Here is a 20983-nt window from a genome sequence, read left to right as displayed (position 1 = left end):
AGTCAGACAGTCAGTCAGTCAGTCAGTCAGTAGTTTTGAGTCTCTCATCCATGTATATGTATGTATATGTAAATATTCTATTTTGAGACTCGAGCTGCCTTTTGGCATGTTATGCATTTGTTGGTTGTTTTATAACCTTTCATTGCATTGAGTTGTACCGTTGAGTTAAGTTTCCGCTGAGTCAAGAAAGCCAGGCCAAGGGTTCGCTTGGGGCCAACAATGGTCTCCGAGTGCCGGTCCCGCCCAGGGTGTAGGCTCGGGGGGGTGACAGTTTCATATTTAGTTTTCATCATCTATCTTATTTTGTCTACTCTTCAACTAACTCTGGCATATATCCAAACTTGCCTCGGATCAAAAGGCTTCTTCTTTTACCATAACCGTGATATACGAATAAGATAAAATTTTATTGTAACGGATACTACCCTGCCCACTGTTTCCATATTCTTTATTTGTTGTACCAGTTGTTCTTAATGTTATATGCTATGCTTCTTAAACTTTGGATAAAGAAATACTTTCTAGATTTTAATCAACTTCTTATAATGCTTATTTGTTCTGATTTTTAATTTTATGGCTAAAGCAGAGAGTAAAAATATAGGAAGATCTCCTCAAATTGTAACAGACAATTTAGGCAATTTTATGCCATAATTAAAGCCTTTAATTTGTGTAATATAGCTAGCTGATTTTCAAACTTGCTAACGTTAGACTGTTTGTTTCTTCCTCTCTCTTTTTAATATTCTTTTTAGAGGAGAGACACGCGTAAAAAAAAGGGGTAGAGAGGACATACTCAAGATTGCATGCATGCCACTTGTTTCTATTTTTTCTTTAAAGTTCCAAAAGAAAACCAGAAATGCCGTGTCGATCACCATTACCATGAATTGATCAATCGATCTTTCATCTTTGATAGACAAACAGCTAGCTTTGCAAATATATACATGTAAAAAAAATGCATATATGATCCATAGCTAATTAAAGACGGACATAGAGACAGAGGCGGAGCCAGTATTAGGTGTTTGGGAGTTCTAAATTTCCTTCTCCTTACTTACCATTGAATTGTCAATCAGTTTTGCTAGGGGTTCACAAGTTATTACTTAATTTTCTAGTACAAATATAGGGTCTACAAAAAAGCTACTAGGTTGGTCCGAACCCACGAACCCCCACCTGGCTCCGCCCTGCATAGAACAAGCCAAGAAAAGTACACAAGCTGCAGCTCTCCATTTTTATTATCTTCCAAGGCTCAGCAGAGCTAAAGAAGAAGATGAAAAATTCAGAGGAATTAATGAAAATTATTAGCTAGCAGCCCAAATTACACTCCTAAAAAAACTGTGTGCACTTCATCAGTATATACAAAGCTTCGTGAATATTCAACAACAATGCGGACATGCCCAGTATACATAATTCCATAAATAGAATCTGGAAGTGTGATGTGTACATAGCCTTTCCCCTTCCTTGTGAGATAGATTTTAATAGAAACGCTCAGATTTAGTAAGCTTTTCAAATATAAAAATTCATGAACATTCCAACCATACATATATATAGAGAAATCATTGTGCAATGCATTTGTAAAAGTAAAAGAGAAGATAGGTAGCATACCAGAGGAAGGGAATGTGCAGGGGTTAGTTGTGGAGATTTGCGATAGCTATGAAATCCTCCATTTCCTGAACCACCAACATGATTACCATTATCCATCTCACTCTCTCTACAAAAGTATTTCTCTCCCCCTCTCTCTCTCCGTATAGTATGTCGCTATTGGAAAGTTATAAGTGCCCATATATATAGCTACAAATTTTAAGAGAAAGGGGGGACACGTGGCACCAGGGCGGAGTGATGAAAATAAGCCCAAATTTTTAAGCTTATACGCGGTTAATATGATGAAAATAATTGATAAATCAACAAAATATATGCCAAAATCAGTTTACTCATAACATAAGGATCTTAATTATAAACTTTTCATCAAAAACTGAATCAAAATCAATAAAACCCCAATTCTTCCCTAAGAAACTCACAGAGAAGGAAAGAAAATAAGATGAAGAAATAATGAGAGAATGCTAAAATGAGGATCGGATACTAACTCTCATTAAATCGAGAAAAATGCCACAAGAATCACTTCATTCTAAGCTCTAGAACTCCAATATGCTCAAAATACCAAATAAAGATAGTCTGAAATCTTAAATACATGTGCAGCAGAATTTACATCAGAAATCAACAACTTTGATTTCACTAAAAGGGTCGTAACTTCCTTATACGATAGAGAAATGCCCCGATTCTTTTTCATATATGTCTTAAATAATGATACAGACCTACTTATTTAATTGAAACTCAATTTCGTTTTTATTTACCTAGTCAAACATTATTTTTGTTCGATAAACAATTATTTCATATTTCGCGATAAAAGTCCAATCTCAACTTAGCGAAAATACACCAAACTTTACCGAGCAGTCCTATAATTCATGCTCTAACTTTTAGAAGCTTTGAAATAATTTATTTAATCTTTAAAACTAATAATGAACCTTTAAGTTGACACAATTTGATGAAACAGCGTCAAAACACCCAAAAAGCTTTAAAAGTCATCCAAAACTCATCTTTAACCTCCCGAACACAAATAAAATAGGAAAAATGCATAAGTAACCCCCCCCCCCCAGCCTATGCCCAAAATCCCTGAGACACACCTAACATTTACTAAGGTCCTACTTACCCCCCCCCCGAACTTATTTTTTAATTAATTTTCTACCCCTTTTCGGCCTACGTGCCACTATCCTTGAAAAAATTGTCAACACCACAAGATAGTGCCACGTAGGCCGAAAAGGGATAGAAAATTATATATAAAATAAGCTCGGGGGTAATAGGACCTTAGTAAATGTTAGGTGTGTCTCAAGGATTTTGGGCATAGGCTAGGGAGGTACTTATGCATTTTCCCAATAAAATATGCTACAAACTTGGAAATGATATTTTGGATTCAATCAAATCATCAGAACACTGAAACAAGGTTACCTTAACCCGATATTTGTCCAAAGTCAACTTTAACTTAACAAGCTTTAAATTTCCAAATAAGGACATAAAACTCATCCAAAAGTTTCGGGAATAAAATCAAACTTTCAACCATAACAAATACCACCCTTCTGACCTAGTGGAATCATCAAAACTCAAAAATGACCTTTCTAACTTCAAATGTTGACTAAAGTAAAACTATAACCTTAATTTTTTCCTGCATCTCGTCTAATGGGTCAAAATCAAACCAAAAGTCTTGGGACCCAAACAAACAGTATATCTAGACCAAAAACAATATTTCAAAGTTAACAAAACTGTCGGAATTTCATTACAAGCTTGCTATCACCAAATGTTGACTTTGGTTAACTATCCAATGCTTTCAACTTTCAAACACAAAAACTCTTTGAAAACTCATCTAAATACCTCAGGACCTGAGCCAATAGTCCTACTAACCCAAATGCCATGCTCTGGAGCTGATGGAACTGATGAAATTCCATTTTGATACTTAGAACACCAAATATTGACTAAAGTCAACCATTTCAACTTTAAAACCTTCAAAACCAAATCTTTTTCAAAACTCCCAACTTTTCACCCAAGTTCCCAAACCAACAATACCACTGGACCAAAAATAATTTCAGAAAGGGTAAAATGATAATTTTCAAGAAGATTCCAAAAATGACCTTTAGAGTAATTATACTTCTAGCACAATGCAAGTGGAAAATCTTCCATAGGTGAAGAAGACAGGGTGTATTAGCTTAAAAAAGCTTTCTATGGTCTTAAACAAACTGCAAGAGCTTGGTATAGTAGGCTAGATATTTATCTTGTTTGTCTCAAGGCTTCGATGGAAGCCTAAATGAGCCTACTTTGTACTTCAAAAGGAAAGCTGATGCAATGTGGATTGTGATAGACGATTTGATGACCACAGGTGAAAATCCTCATGCAGTTCAGAAAGTTAAAAATGAAATGCTAAAAGCTTTTGAGATGTGTGATCTACGAGAGAAGAATTTTTTTTCCTGGGAATGGAGATTTCTCAATTTTGTGAAGGAATTTTCTTTTTCCAAAAGAGGTATGCCTTGAACTGTTGAAAAAAGTTCAAACTTGACAAGTGCAAACCTGTTGCGACTCCACTTGTTGTGAATAAAAAATTGATGAAGGATGATGGCGAAGAGAGGGTATATCCAATACTTCATAGAAGTCTTATTGGAAGCTCGTTGTATCTGGATGCTTCTAGGCTAGTGTCATGCCCCGAGCCTATACCCTGGGGGGGACCGGCACTTGGAACCATTGTTGGCCCCAAGCGAACCCTTGGCCTGGCTTTCTTAACTCAGCGGAAACTTAACTCAACAGCACAACTCAATGTAATGAAAGGTTATAAAACAACAAACTGATACATAACTTGCTAAAAGGCAACTCGAGTCTCAAAATAGAATATTTACATATATACATAGATGAGAGACTCAATACTAACTAACTGATTGTCTATGAAGCCTCTACAATACTGGGATGGATGTTGGGACAGACCCCACAACACCCTAATTAAAACAAAACTAAAAGGATCGAAACAACTGAGTCCTCCAGAAAGCAAAGAGGCTCACCACTGACTCTAGAGTGCTCAACTGGATCAATGCTAACCCTGGGTACCTATGTCTGCATCGTCATAAGATGCAGGCCAACTGGCATCAGTACATCGAATGTACGAGTATGCGAGCTGAAAAGCTAAACCACAACTTAAGCTTAAAAGGAGTACAAGAGAACACTTACCTTGGCTCTGTTCAACTCATGAATAACTGAACTCATTATATAAAGCAATAAGACACATGCAATATATAAAGCTTGTAAAACTCTTAAAACATGACGTAAAAATCATATTTATAATATCATGAAAATACCATGCTTCCTCTCAAGGTCTACTTGTGCAATGTATGAATGAAGTCCCATACCCTCATCCACACTAAGAAGAACCCTCGAGGAACCATGCAATTTCTACTGTGAGAGTTTCTCTAACCGAAAAACCACCACTATGAATCTGAGTGGTGATACAGCGTTTTACCTCACGTTGCTCTAGGACCATCCTATACCTTGCCATGATATAGGAAGCTAACTTTACTAAGTGGATCCACTAGCTTAACTTTACGGGTTCATCTAAAAAGTATGACCCGTTAACTCCCATGTTGGCTACATGGTTCTTATGGAGAGTTGAGTTTAATATGAACTCGCGTCCCCAAATCGGTGCTCGATACTACTCCCAAAATGCTTTTGACTCATAAGCGTTTTAAACACATCTTTCTTTAAATGAGATAATTACTCAAAATCTAGCCCAAAGGCTCACTTGGAAACGATGTTCCTTTTCATGAAAACTAGCCCTAAGGCTCTTTTAGAATCATAGTTCCTTCCTTACTCAAATGTAAAAACATTCTAAAATCTTTGCTTGACTTGAAACTTGAGTCTTAAAATGAAGTTAAACATTCAATAAAGACTCTTGAACAACTTTGTAAGACTTGCTTGACTTACTTCTTAACTTTGCTTGACTTGGAAACTAACTCTCCTTGAATTGGATTTATGGATTCAAGGTGTTTGATCACATGTTACGGATGAGTTCTTGACTTTTAGAAGTACCTTGGAGTGTTGGAAACAACTAGGAAACATAGGTACAATACCTAGGAACATGCATGAAAGAGTGGGGAATGAAAGGGGTAGGTTGGAGTCTTTGGAACTCTGCAAGGCGCGGAGCGCCAGCCCTTGAAGTTTAGAGGGGTCTTGATGGCGCTCTGCTAGGCGCGGCGCGCCAAGGGGGAAATTTCAGAACCCCTTTTGGGGGGCGCTGGCAGGCGCGACGCGCCAACCCCTCGCCTAGAAAACTTGACTTTTTCTCCCCTTTTCTCCAACTCTAAACCTTCTAAACTTCAATGGTTTCAACCCCAAGCACTAAGGATCATAAATCCCTCAACATACAAGAGATTTAACTCAAAACCACAACCCAAAAACATGCCCAAAACAACAAGGGACTTCAACAAACATAAATCCACAACATCAACAACACAACCAATAACTTCAACCACACAACCAATCTTTTCTTGAAAAATAAAAGGAGTGTGGTGTGTGGGGGGAAATATCAACTCAACACTATGAACTCACATACCTATTAGGGATCACCCCCGACGATATCCACGACGATCCTTGACGGGAACTCCTTGCTTGATCTTCTCTTTCTCCTCTTCTTCTCCTCTTCACTCTCAAGCCCTAGCTCTCACTCTTTTAAAATGGGACAAAAATGATCCAAAATAAGCCTAACACAACAATATAACTCCAAAAGAAATGGCTAGGGAAAAGACCAAAATGCCCTTAAAATTTCCGGACGGATTCCCTGCCAACTGCCCAACTTTCAAAGGGCATAACTCACTCATACGAACTCGGAATCAAGAAAACTCGGTGGCGTTGGAAAGATGATTCCACGAGCTTTGCAACCATAACTGTAACTACACCTAACTCATCCTGAGAGAGTAGTTATGACTGCTCAAAGTTGGCCAAAAACTCACCTTTTTCCATACTTGGCCAAATTTCCAGATTTTTAGGTCTTTCCAAAAATGACTATTTCCAATTCTAAGCCTCTTCATAATTATTTCAAATCGCCGGATGTTACAGCTAGACATAATGTTTGATGTCAATTTCTTATTTGGATATATGAAAAGTCCCAACACTAAGCATTTTGGAGCCGTTAAAAGGGTGTTAAGGTACATTAGAGGGAGAATTGATTATAGAATTCAGTATAGAAGTGTCAAGAATGGAGATCTTCTTGGATACTCAGATAGTTAATGGAGTGGATGTTCAGATGATTACAAAAGCACATCCCGTTACTCATTAATGTTTGGTTCAAAATTTTCATGGAGAACAAATAAACAAGATATTGTAGCTCAATCTTCAGCAGAAGCCGAGTATGTGGCTGCTTGATATGCTACAAATCAAGGAATTTGGTTGAGAGAGCTCTTGTTTGAATGACTCAAACCCGAACATACGAAAAATTAAGAAGGCAAATTTGTATTGGTTACCAAACAGAGGTTTAAGAACAAGATGTTGAATGACATTCCTATAGAGGAAATATATCAGGTGGTCAATATTTGGTCATGTTCCCATATTAGGAATGTCAAGGGTAAACTTGGTAATTGGTCCTGTAAGAAGAGCAATGAGGTGACAGAGAGTGATAGATAAACCAATTGAATGAAGGGGATATCAAGTCCTCCGTTGTTTTCCAAAGTGTTTGATGAAACTTGAGGCGTGGAAGTCTGCACCACTTATATCTCCATTCTTTCTATACGATGCTTGTCCTCACAATATCACATAAAGGCAACCTCATTAGAATGCCATCGATTACACTATCGAAAAGGTTGCTACGTACATCTGGGGAGGTAAAAGTTGTTTTTTTTTTCATTTGAAGGCATAAATTAAATGATTTTTTTAAAGTAATTCCGCTAGGTAAGGTGTGCCCAAGGCTAGTTTTATTAATAAAGAGAAAAGGATCTCAAAGAGAAGAGTACAAGCAAGGGGGGCTAGGCCTTACCTTACTAATCCTAAGGAGGTAACGAACCTCTACTAATCAACAAGCATGAAGGAATATAACTACCAGAATATTCAAGAAGTGAAACAGAGGGTGGATATGACCAATTTTTTCATAGCACAAGGGCAAATATACATACAAATACACAAACACATACACACTTAAGTAAACAGCCAATTGAAGGGGCCACCATTTGGCTCACTTAGTTCGAAAGACACGTTCCTAAACTTTGCAAATTAAGAATTATCCTAGATTAGGTAACATAGAAAAGATAGTCTGATTTCTTCATTGCTCATGAAGCTTCAATAACAACTTAACACCTTTAGTGGAGAAATTGATCACTCCTTACCCCCCTCCGAAGGAAACTCAACATCATTATCCATTGCACACTGAGAAGTGCTTCCATTTGATGCATCCCCCTGCATATCACCATTTCCCATTGGTGGTGGATACCCCAAGTGGTGATGAGCCATAGGAAAATTAGGAGGCTGGTGATAGGGCGTGATGTTGCAGTTTGAAGCTGTATCAACCATTGGACGCTTCAACAAAGACTCTCCTATCAGGGATCCACACTCACCACCATCATCCTCATGATAACGAGGCAAGTACAAAGGCAAGGGTTCAATGTAGTCATCAAAACCAAACTTGCTAGTGACCCAATGCACGTCTTCATCAGTGATGGTGTTCCGCTGCTCACGCTGGCAACGAGCATTGGCTTCGTATGTTACGAAGCATATGAACTCAGAGATACAGTCGTGCATGGTCCATTTTGCATCATCGGATATCTTGATATGGGGAGGAAAGGTTCTATGCATGATTCTGGCCACGTTTGGCATGAATTGGTCTTGCTCCTGAATAATGCCTTCAACAACTGCCTGGTTGAGATGAGAAGGCAGTTCCAAGATCATCTCCATATCTTAATTTCACACAACAAAAAAACATCAGAGTGAAATGAAAAAGAAATATTTTCCATATTATCAAATTACTCGTCTAATTTCATCACAACTAGCTACACTTTTATTGTCTAGTTAAACATTATTAAGTCACATTTGCTATAACCTACCCAAGTATTGAACAAATTACAAAGCTAATGGCACACAAATATATATGTCACTAATTATTAGCTGGATATGAGTCGTACTGTAAGCGGCACTATGAATTTTGGACAATATTCATGCGAACACCAAAAGCACATATTATTTGATCAGTGTGAATACAGACTTAACATAAAACACTTCATATTTTGTCTACTCTTCAACTAACTCTCTCATATATCCAAACTTGCCTCGGATCAAAAGGCTTTTTCTTTTACCATAACCGTGATATAGGATTAAGATAAAATTTTATTGACGGATACTACCCTGCCCACTGTTTTCATATACTTTTTTTGTAGTACCAGTTGTTCTTAATGTTATATGCTATGCTTCTTAAACTTTGGATAAAGAATCACTTGCTAGATTTTAATTGACTTCTTAAAATGCTTATTTGTTCTGATTTTTAATTTTATGGCAAAAGCAGAGAGCAAAAATATAAATTAACTCAAGTAAATTAGCTGACACTTATATATAAAAATATAGGAAATCTCCTCAAATTGTAACGGACACTTTAGGCAATTTTTATGCCATAATTAAAGCCTTTAATTTGTGTAATATAGCTAGCTGATTTTCAAACTTGCTAACGTTAGACGGTTTGTTTCTTCCTCTCTCTTTTTAATATTCTTTTTAGAGGAGACACACGCGTAAAAAAAGGGTAGAGAGGACATACACAAGATTGCATGCATGCCACTTGTTTCCATTTTTTCTTTAAAGTTCCAAAAGAAAACCAGAAATGCCGTGTCGATCACCATTACCATGAATTAATCTTTCATCTTTGATAAACAAACAGCTAGCTTTGCAAATATATACATGGAAAAAAAATGCATATATGGTCCCTAGCTAATTAAAGACGGACATAGAGCAAGCCAAGAAATGTACACAAGTTGAAGGTCTCCGTTTTTATTATCTTCCAAGGCTCAACAGAGCTAAAGAAGAAAATGAAAAATTCAGAGGAATTAATGAAAATTATTAGCTAGCAGCCCAAATTAACTGTGTGCACAAAGCTTCACGAATATTCAACAACAACGAGGACATGCCCAGTAGTCAGTATATATAATTCCATAAATAGAATCTGAAAGTGCGATGTGTACATAGCCTTTCCCCTACCTTGTGAGATAGATTTTAATAGAAACGCTCGGCTGTATTAAGCATATCAAATATAAAAATTCATCAACATTCCAACCATACATATATATATAGAGAGAAATCACTGTGCATACATTTGTAAAAGTAAAAGAGAAGATAGGTAGCATACCAGAGGAAGGGGAATGTGCAGGATTTGGTTGTGGAGATCTGCGATAGCTATGAAATCCTCCATTTCCTGAACCACCAACATGATTACCATTATCCATCTCACTCTCTCTCTACAAATATCTCCCTCTCTCTCTATGTGTATAGTATGTGGCTATTGCCAGCTAATAAGTGCCCATATATATAGCTACAAAATTTAAGAGAAAGGGGGGACACGTGGCACCTAGGCAGATTGAACGAGAAGAAGGTATTCACTAGGATAAATATGATTTCGCTGTTGGGAAAATGAGCATTGACAGGAAACGACATAACTATATACTACTACTTCCTTTGTCCAAAATAATTATCTCTTTAGTTCATTTCATGCCCGTCAAGGATAATAATAAATTGAAGTATAGTTTACTAAGTTAGCTCTATTTGTTAGATGTTTTTGATGATTGAAAAAGCATACTAATTTTGGTCTAGAATTCCTACAAAGACACTTGTTTTGGAACAATGTTTTTTGCTCAAGTGGCACTTATTTTTTGGGGTAAAAGGAGTATTAGCATTTAAAAAATGAGTATGCATTTTTCGACTATACTCTTATATTAAAGAGCTACTACTTTTTAATAGTGCTCAATTATAAAAAAAAAAATCTAATAAATAGAGGCAACTTAGTAAACTATACCTTCAATTTATTATTTTCCTTAATGGGCATGAAATGAGCTAAAGTGATACTTATTTTGGGACAAAAAAACTAGTAGTATATAGTTATTTCGTTTCCGGTCAATACTCATTTTCCCAATCATATCTATCCCGGTGAATAACTTCTCTTCATTCACTCCACCCTGTGCCACGTGTCCCCCCTTGCTCTTAAATTTTGTACCAATATATATGGGCACTTATTACTTGTCAAGAACCACATACTATATATATATGTGTATGTATGGAGAGATAAAGAGATATATTTGTAGAGAGAGTGAGATGGATAATCGTAAACATAGGAGGACATACACCCAAGAAGCTGGTGGATGTCATGTTATTGTTGCTCAGCTCACTCACCTTAGAAGAACTGAAGGAAAAACTTATGTCTTTGCCATCACAGATCCCTCAAGAAGAAGGGCTCTTGATACTACTATTATATTTGGAACTCTTGAGAAAAAGATAAGGTTCAGCACAATTTCTTTTTGTCATTCATATGGCATATTACAAAAGACTTAAGACACATATCATCATATATTATTAAAACTGGAAAGCTCCTAACCTCAGTTAGATTACCATTTGTTATACCCCATATTAACCAGGTCAAAATAGTGTACAACATATTAGTGATTCCTAAATTAATTAACTAACTAAATGAGTCGCCACCTAATTATTTATGGTGAATTAAGACACCTAAAATGGATAAAAGACGTTTAAAGTTAACTTCATTTTAAGGTCTACTAAACATAAAATTCTAGGTAAGGGTTCAACTAATCTAAAGGAAAGGTATTAAGCATCCTTTAAGATCCATTAAAAATGGTTAACCGACCGAACTTAATTAATTAATTAGGCTAAGTGTCAAAAAATGTGAAAGCTAAATCTCAAGGAACTTTAAAATCATTGATTGAAAAACACTTCTTTATGAAAAATTGTCTTGTTGAAAACGTGTGGAAGTAAAATATTTTGTAAACATTAAACTAGTTTATTGGATAACAAATGATGACTTGAATCCATTTAAATTTAATAAGAGAAGGAATTTTATCAAAATTTGAAGCATTGGAAGTAGTAAAAGAAGATCTAGTGAACTTAACTAAATTTAGAGGGAAAAATTTAAGACTTGAATAAATTCAAGAACTTAAAAGTTAAAGAATAATTTTTATAATAAAATCTGTAAATCTAAACTAAAAAAAGAGTTGGGCAGTAAACGTTGTGGTTTATTTTTGACAAAAGTATACGAAAGGAAAGTGAGTAACTACAAGAAAATTTTAATGAGGAACTTAACTATGTTGGTTTCTTAAGTTCAAAAAAATAAAGGCTTTCTTTTATGCGATAAAACGAAGTATTCGTAGTTACTGTATGAGGTCAAAGAAAATTTGTATATATCAGGGAACACACAATAGAGATAAAAACATTAATCACATCAACACAATTAAATAACTGAGAAAAATGAGGTAATTAATAGTTGTGCTCGACTTTTATAGAAGGCATAATACATAAATGTACCCTTTAACTTGATCTCATTTCACATTTATACCCTTCAACTTTGGATGTGCACACATGGACCTTTAAACTTGTATAAAATTATACAAATAGACACACACCTCCTACATGTTTTATGCCACGTAGGACACATGTGTTTACTTGTTCAACTTTACACAAGTTTAAGTGCCTACTTGTGCACACTTAAAGTTGGAGGGCATAAATGTGAAATAAAGCCAAGTTAAAGGGCACATTTATGTATTATGCCTTTATAGAATGAAAGAATCACATCTGTTATTTCGACTGAACAACGTGAAGGCAGAAAAAGGATACGTATGTGCGGACTCCATGTACAAGATATGCAAGCTTCATGCAACAATGTATTGTTGAATCCCATGGGACTCTTCCGCTCTAACGTTCGTGCAAAACAGAGAAAAGAGAAGGGAATGAAAGTTACGAAAAAAACATATTCTCAAACAGTTACTAAAGGTGAAAAACAGAGCAAGTCATACAAAAACTTGATTCATAAAAAGACTAACATATACATAAATACAAAGTAATTTCGAAACGGGGTTTTTAAGTAATTCATTTTAACAAACATAGTTTTATAAATATATATACATTAATGAATGCTAAGTGAAATTTAATAAAAGAAGACCTTTCCGTGAAAGTGGAAAGATAAGTTTTCAATTTTTTTACTACTAAACTAAGTACGAATATATTCCTAACGTATGTATTTTCTAGTACTAAACTTAGTCAGTGATAGACCAAGATTTCTTGGCTGACACGTAAGCATATGAGAACATACAGTAGACCGTTCAAATTGAAAAATTAATCAAAATTTATAGCGTGATATATACATTAATCATAATTTCTAACAACAAAATAATCATCGACAATGAATGAATAAGAATAAGTTCAGATTTTCACCTTTTGTGGGATAGTGAACTGAAGGCGTTGTCAATCTCAAATCTAGAACTCGCTATTTCACAAAAAACAAGAAAAGATGAACAACCTTTGCTAAAGCCTAAACATGTATGAAATTATTCAAAAGCTAGGCAGCTATGACTTCTTCTTTTTTTGTGTTCTTGTGAGTGTTCCAGCCTGTGAGAAAGATGAAAAATGTTCAAATATTTAAAAGGTGTCTCTGGCTAAAAGTTTAGTATAGACGAATCTTAGGGTTGGTTTTTTGAGCGGGATTTCACCTTGATTTTGAATTCGTAGTCCTTCATGCAATTTTACGTTGGTCTGAAGCAGTATCAAGAGTCCTTCACGCGTCCATATTTCGTGACAACACGAGTGATGTTAAAATTAGTCAAAATGGTATATTTATTGTGGATTCAGATAGTTTCGTGGGGTAATAGGACACCCAAAAAGTTAAAGTGTCTTTTTAAAAATTCGAGACAACTTCAGTGGTGATTTTATGTCTTTTCTCTATTTTAATAGTCATCATAATCACTCTAAGCTTCTAACCTTCCATTATTTAAGATGAGAAGCCCGAAATTCAATATCATAATTATTCAAATCTTTCATAATTTTAATAATTTTGAAAGAATAATTTAGAGTCACTATACATATTAGTATAAATATCTGTCGTGTTTCTTTTTACTTTCACTAACGTCTCAGTTGTATTTCAAATTTCATTGTTTTTATTAATGATTATTTTTTGTGCTTATGAGTTATAATTTTCTTTGACAACATAATCTTCATAATCTCTTCTTCCCCATCATCTTCAGTTTCATGTTCTTGATGAAACATAATAAATGGTACCTCATTCATTCATATTTTTAGATTTCATGGTTGTACTAGCAACTATATAATATTTTTATATGCGGCATTGTATTTCCATTTTATGCTATGCGATATTTACTATACAATCATCCCCCTTTTTTAATTTCTAATTTTTTTAGTTATATATGCAAACACTTATATATATCCGAGTAGATATTTATCTTTAAATTAAAGTACTATATATGTCAGTAAAGTAGAGCATCAAGCTTGTAAGATTTTACACTTAACTTACAAGTGTTACTTTTTTCTCTATACGATTGTTTTGTTTTGTATTTATAGCACAAAGAAAGTCCAATAATATATGCACCATTTAAAATTTGTCATTTGCATTATAAAATTTGTATTAAATATTTTAAAATAAACATGCAACGCACGTTCCCAAAACTAGCTAGTAGTTATATAAGCTTTTCATAAGTTAGTAGAGACCTTACCTATCCAACCACTATTGACTTTCTTACAAAACATATTCCATAAAGTAAGGACTACCTTTCCATTACAACTAAACATAATATTTCAGAAGGAACCATTAAACAAAAGACTATCTAGAAATATCTCATTTTCAAACAAAAGTTGTACCTTTTGATGAAAAACAACTCCTCATTTCAGAGGACCATACTAGGGCAAAAATTTATAGACCCCTCAATTCATGTTGAAGTAACTATCTAAATTTGTATATAAAATACTTCTGAGAGAAATCTATGTGCTAGAAGTAAGAAATCTAGTGATCTGTGCAAGTCTATTATTTTTGAATTACCAACTGACACGCTAAATAGAATACTAGATCTCATGCCCGACAAATATGCTGCAAGAGTTAGCATCTTATCAAAAAATTGGACTCAGTTATGGTCTACACAACCTAACCTTGTGTTTGATCCCCTGATTTTTCAGTATGTATCTTATATCCCCTGATTTTTCATATGCTTTGTAATATGAGAAGCAAACGTAAGCAACGGAACACCATCACCATTGAAGACGTGCATTGGGTCATGAGCAAGTTTCGTTTTGATGACTACACTGAACCCTTGACTTTGTACTTGCATCATTATCGTGAGGATGATGGTGGTGAGCATGGATCCCTGAGAGAGAAGTATTTTTTGAAGCGTCCAATGGTTGATGCCGATTTAGGATGCAACATCATGCCCTATCACCTGCCTCCTAATTTTCCTATGGCTCATCACCACTTTGTGTATCCACCACCAATGGAAAATGGTAACATGCATGGGGATGCATCAAATGGAAGCACTTCTCAATATGCTGTGGATAGTGATGTTGAGTTTCCTGCGGAGGGGGTTAAGGAGTGATCAATTTCTCTACTGAAGGAATTAAGTTGTTGTTGAAACTTCAAGAGCAATAAAGAAACTAGACTATTTTTTCTATGTTGCCTAATGTAGGATAGTTCTTAATTTGTGAAGTTTAGGAATGTGTCTTTCGAACTAAGTGAGACAATTAGTGGCCCCTTCAATTGGATGGTTACTTATGTGTGTATGTTTATGTGTGTGTGATGGAAGTGATCAACCACTTGATGCTTGTTCAAGTGGTTGAGCACTTCCACCACACACACATACACATACATATACATACATAAACAAACAGACAATTGGACGGACCACACTTTGGCTCACTCAGTTTGAAAGACACATTCCTAAACTTTGCAATTAAGAACTATACTAGATTAGGTAACATAGAAAAGATAACCTACTTTCTTCACTACTCTTAAAGTTTCAACAACGGGTTAATTCCTTCAATAGAGAAATTGATCACTCCTTACCGTCCTCCGTAGGAGACTCAACATCACTATCCATTACACACTGAGAAGTGCTTCCATTTGATGCACCCCCCTAAATATCACCATTTCCCATTGGTGGTGGATACACAAAGTGGTGATGAGCCATAGGAAAATTATGAGGTAGGTGATAGGGCGTGATGTTGAAGCCTGAAGCTGCATCAACCATTGGACGCTTCAACAAAGACTTCTCTATCAGGGATCCACGCTCACCACCACCATCCTCACGATAACGAGGCAAGTACAAAGGCAAGGGTTCAATGTAGTCATCAAAACCAAACTTGCTAATGACCCAATGGACGTCTTCAACGATGATGGTGTTCCACTGTTCACGTTAGCAACGAGCGTTGGCTTCACATGTTATTAAGCATATGAACACAGAGATACATTCGTGCATAGTCCGTTTGGTGTCATCAGATATCTTGGCATGTGGAGGAAGGGTCCTATGCGTGATTCTACCCACGTCTGGCATGAATCGGTCTTGCTCCTCAATGATGCATCCTACAACTGCCTGGTTGAGATGTGCATATTTCATTACCTATTTAACCACTATTGACTTTCTTACAAAACATATTCCATAAAACAAGGACTACATTTCCAAACTAAACATAATATTTAAAAAGAAACAACTAAACAAATGACTATCTAGAAATATCTCATTTTCTAACACTCTACGAGATTTTTCTTGGATACTGCCAACTTAGCCCTTAGAACTTCAAATTTCCTCTTAAGAAGAGCCTTGGTCATGATGTTTGCAATCTGCTGATCTGAGCTGCAATGAACAAGTTTAACTTCGCCATCATTCTGTACCTGATAGCATGAAACTTCACACTTATATGCTTGCTACGACCATGTTGCACTGGATTTTTGGCCATAGATATTGTTGACTTGTTGTCAACCTTAATGACAGTAGCTTCAATGTCATTTTGCTCCAGATCACGTAGAATCATTCTTAACTATAATATTTAAAAATTAGTGTTTTTTTTTTACTATACTCTTATATTAAATAGCTACTACTTTTTAATAGTGCTCAATTATCAAAAACATCCAATAAATAGAGGCAACTTAGTAAACTATACCGTCAAATTATTATTTTCTTTAATGGGCATGAAATGAGCTAAAGTGATACCTATTTTGGGATAAAGTAAGTAGTAGTATATAGTTATGTCGTTTCCGGTCAATACTCATTTTCCCAACTGTGAAATCATATCTATCCCCGTGCATACCTTCTTCTCATTCAATCCACCCTAGTCCCACGTGTCCCCCAGCTCTTAAATTTTGTAGCAATATATATGGACACTTATTACTTGACAAGAACCACATACTATACATAGAAGTGTGATGTGTATAGTATGTGGCTCTTGGAAAGTAATAAGTTCCCATATATATAGCTACAAAAATTAAGAGAAGGGGGGACATGTGGCACCAGGGCGGAGTGAACAAGAAGAAGGTATTCACCGGGATAAATATGATTTCACAGTTGGAAAAATGAGCATTGACTAGAAACAACATAACTATATACTACTACTTCTTCCGTTCCAAAATAAGTATCATTTTAGCTCATTTCATACCCATTAAGGAAAATAATAAATTGAAGGGGTAGTTCACTAAGCTACCACTATTTATTAGATGTTTTTTTTTTAATAATTGAGCGCTATTAAGAAGTAGTATTTCTTTAATACAAGAGTATAGTTGAAAAAACATACTAATTTTTGTCCCGAATTCATATGATGACACTTGTTTTGGGACAAAAAAAATTTTGGCTAAACTCTAAAGTGACATTATTTCGGGATGGAGGGAGTATGTCTTACTTAAAATTTAATTCAGCCATTTGGCCATTTCCCTTTTACTTTTCTCCTTTTTCAACAATTTATAGATCCAATCCTATTCAAACCTGCCCCATTCATTCAAATTCATTTTTATGAAAGAACTCCTTATTTCAGAATTCTATAATAAGACAATTATTTACGTAAGTCGATGTGCTAGAAGAAAGATATCTAGTTATTTGAGCAAGTCTATTATTTGTGAATTACCAACTAGCATACTACACAGAATACTAGATCTCATGCCCATCAAATATGCTGCAAGAGCTAACATCTTATCAAAAAATTGGATGCAGTTACGGCCTACACAACCTAAAACATGTGTTTGATCCTTAGTTTTTTCAGTATGTATCGAATATTGAGGATTCTGCTTCGAGCATAATCCATAAAATTCTCATGAAACAAATTGGACCTATACTGGAATTTCATCTTATCTCCAAGACAGACACTTTAGCACAGTCAGATCCCCCCAATCTTGTTAGCCTTCAGTTAGAGCATTCAACAATTAACAGCTCTGTAGGATCAATAAACACTACTCTTATTATGCCAATACTTGAGACTTTGGAGTTGAAATATTGTGTTGATGTTAATCGTGTTGTGGTTTCTCCAAAGCTTGTAAACTTGTCAATCCTTACCACCTATACAGATAAATTTAAGTGTTTTTAAGTGAACCCAATAGTTGATTGGGTTAAGCACCTCTGCTTGGATATCCCTAAGGATGAAAAAAAATCTCTGCTTGTGAACTAACTATCTGGTCGGTATCTATACCAGATAGGCTTGATGTATCACTTAACTTTCAAAGCCTAAGAATTTGTGACTTCTAAGATTTCTGCTAAATGTATCAACTGTGCACTTTGCAGTGGAATTTTCTGAACCTTATATATATATCTGGTCAAGCGCATTCATTTCATATTCAAACTTAATATTGATATCAGAACTTCATTGGGATTTCTGCACATAATCAAGTATTAAGACGTCTTCATCATCTTCAACAAAGTATGAAATAATGAAATTCGACGGGGGGGTCTAGTTTTAGTTTGTGGAAGATTAGAATGAGATCGTCCTTGGTGTTGGAAGGGTTATGACAGGAAATTGAGGAGGCTTTTCCAAAAGAGTTGAAAGAATCAGACAAAGCAAACCTGAAGGAAAGGGCTTTGAGTGCGATCTTTATGAGCATTACAGATAGCATTATTCGAGAAATTACTGAAGAGAAATCTACAACGGCATGGAAGAAGTTAGAAGATCTGTAACCTAAGAAATCACTCACAAGCTGCCTCTACTTGAAAAATAGGTTGTACAATCTTCGTATGAACGAAGATCCACTGGTCAAAACTCATCTTGATAAGTTTAATTCAATTATAATTAACTTGAAGAACGTATATATCAAAATTGAAAGTGAGGATCAGGCCTTAATCGTGTAAAGTTCTTTACCACCGTCTTACGATACTTTTTGTTGATACAATTTAAGTAGTTTCTTATCGGACGTAAACTCCTAGATCTAGGTTAAATAAAACCCATTTCCCCTTTTGTTTCTTTTCTCATTTCACTTCCATTCTTCTCTTTTAGATCAAAAGGTAAATCTTGGTGAGAATTGGAAGAGGATGTTGAGTGTTGACTATACAATAGAAAGTTTTCAAGGTTTGGGGGATTAAGTTTATTTCAACTAACAAACACACAGTAACAAACAGATATATATACTGTCACAAAACCAAAACAATCAAAAAAATTGGGATGCTTTTACACAACTTACAGGTGAAATTTTGTAACTCTCTTGAAGCACCATTCCTTTTTTAGGGCTAAAATTTGAACAAATACCACCCTCCTGCATCTAGTAAAAAATAAATTGTTTCAATTTTCTTTTCTTTTTGGGGATTGCACAAAAATTATGTAAGAAAATCTCAAATTAAAGTAAAACTCACCTTGTTAAACCAATCCAAAGATAAAATTAAGCTGATTAATGGAAGTTCACAAGAATGAACGGTTTTATTTTATAAATAACGTTTACTACTAACTAGCGTAGTCTTTTCTTATTCTTTTGTACTGTAGTACATAACTTACATATTAAGAAATCACGTAATTAATGAATTAATTGGTATTTGTTTCAACACAACTACTTTTTTGGACTCAGGCCCAATTTTTTAAAATTACTTATTAAAGTCTATTTTATTTTATTTTAACAAGGTTTTTCAATTTTGTCTATATCACCTCAAAAGTTGTCTTATTAAAATTTGGCTAGTAAAATATGATGTGTCATTTTATTTAGTCCACGTGAACTTATCTCCTCAATCCACACGACATTAATAATTCAAAAATATATATATATCAATTCGCTTTTGAATGTGACAGTCAAATTTATTTTAGCACTTTAATTATACATATATTTATTACCCCTTAACATTTTTGAAGTGAATTAAATATCACTCACAATGGAGAGTGTATTACACGTGCATTATGTCATTGCTACATTAATTAGTGCCACCTATGTGCCATGTCAAAAATATATTATTTTTAATATTTTCATTTCTTTTAGTTTATGCACGATTTTTAAAGCTAATTAATTTTTTAAAAAAATACATAATGTTCCATGAAAATGTATCAAAGTTTTCAATTTCAGTTTACCATTGTTGTCATTTGTTCTTAACTTGGAATTGTCCGATAAAATCTCGTTTTTCTTAATTGAGAGTCTTTATTTTTCAAGAAAATTTATTAAAAAAAATTGAAAGTATAGAATAATTTTTTTTTGTGCGAGTGTTGAAGTTTCTTGGACTTTTATGTGTATATTTTTGATGAAAAATTGATGGATAATGTGTATATGTCGTTTGGTAGAGTGTATAACAATAATGCTAAATAGAGTGTATTAGTAATGCTTGCATTAACAATGCATGTATTAGTTATGCTAGCATTAATTATATATAGATTATTTTTATACATTGTTTGGTTTGATGCTGTTACGCCGTAATTTTACTATCTTTAGCAAAATCATTTTTAAAAATGTTCTAAGTATCAAACAATTTGAGAAAAATACTTAGAAAAGAGTCATCACTAATTTTTTTAAAGAAATTAAGAAAACTTAATTTAAAAAGATTTTAACAGATCAAATCTTTATAAATTTGGAGAAAATGGGCAAGATTATTTACGCTTCAAGAAGGTTTTTAAGGCATTTGAAGCGTCCGCTAACATGCGGTTATCCTGCGACTTGATTAAATATTATTTTGACTATTTTTTAGAAAAAATGATTATAAAAATAATTAACAATATTTGATTTACTTTGAGAAAATAATCAAACAAAGAACATATTTTAGTTTTTAAGAAAAGAGGACTTGAATTGAAACATTTGACTTGAATTACAAGTGATTAAAATTTCAACAAAACTAGACTAATTAGAATATATTTTAAATGATTTTAATAATAATTTGAACCAATTTGATTAATTAAAGTATGAAAACTATTTTAAATTAATTGAAAAATAAATAAAATGTTTTGACTAAATATATTCAACAAAAGTATAAGAGTCGATTAAAAGAATGAAATTTTAGGAAATTAA

The 20983-nt window shown here is 34.4% G+C and overlaps 2 protein-coding genes across 6 annotated transcripts in view; both read right to left on the bottom strand.

Annotated features, from left to right (window-relative positions):
• Nucleotides 1–1686, bottom strand: part of LOC107062331 (nuclear transcription factor Y subunit B-6-like) — a 4708-nt gene extending 3022 nt beyond the window's left edge. Inside the window, exons 1-2 of the mRNA XM_015312862.1 lie at nucleotides 1591–1686; nucleotides 1159–1169 (exon numbers count right to left, since the gene is read on the bottom strand). Of these exons, the coding sequence (XP_015168348.1) occupies nucleotides 1159–1169; nucleotides 1591–1686 (107 nt within the window). The remainder of the gene's footprint in view (nucleotides 1–1158; nucleotides 1170–1590) is intronic.
• Nucleotides 1687–7637: 5951 nt separating this feature from the next.
• Nucleotides 7638–19449, bottom strand: LOC102591700 (nuclear transcription factor Y subunit B-4-like). Of its 5 annotated transcripts, none has more exons than XM_015312843.1 (7): nucleotides 19359–19449; nucleotides 19190–19267; nucleotides 13248–13310; nucleotides 12973–13146; nucleotides 12376–12453; nucleotides 9887–11013; nucleotides 7638–8453 (listed from the first exon to the last, which is right to left on the bottom strand). In XM_015312843.1, the coding sequence occupies exons 6-7, from the start codon at nucleotides 9981–9983 to the stop codon at nucleotides 7876–7878; spliced, it is 675 nt and encodes a 224-aa protein (XP_015168329.1). In that variant the 5' UTR covers nucleotides 9984–11013; nucleotides 12376–12453; nucleotides 12973–13146; nucleotides 13248–13310; nucleotides 19190–19267; nucleotides 19359–19449; the 3' UTR covers nucleotides 7638–7875. The 5 variants fall into 5 exon arrangements, 4 of the variants coding, with proteins under 4 accessions (XP_015168329.1, XP_015168331.1, XP_006356441.2 ...); XM_015312845.1 differs by having other exon boundaries at nucleotides 9887–10923; XR_001474556.1 differs by lacking the exon at nucleotides 7638–8453 and adding an exon at nucleotides 8460–9770.
• Nucleotides 19450–20983: the final 1534 nt, after the last annotated feature.

Source organism: Solanum tuberosum, unplaced genomic scaffold (assembly GCF_000226075.1).
Source record: "Solanum tuberosum cultivar DM 1-3 516 R44 unplaced genomic scaffold, SolTub_3.0 scf00216, whole genome shotgun sequence".
Classification (NCBI taxonomy): domain Eukaryota; kingdom Viridiplantae; phylum Streptophyta; class Magnoliopsida; order Solanales; family Solanaceae; genus Solanum; species Solanum tuberosum.
This window is presented reverse-complemented; position numbering and strand designations above follow the sequence as displayed.

Bases quoted from the DNA above. Each gene is read 5' to 3' on its own strand.
- LOC102591700 (XM_015312843.1), bottom strand. From the start codon at position 9,983: ATGGATAATGGTAATCATGTTGGTGGTTCAGGAAATGGAGGATTTCAT. The intron at 8,454-9,886 runs GTATGCTACCTA...TGTGAAATTAAG, and splicing joins TGCACATTCCCCTTCCTCTG to ATATGGAGATGATCTTGGAA.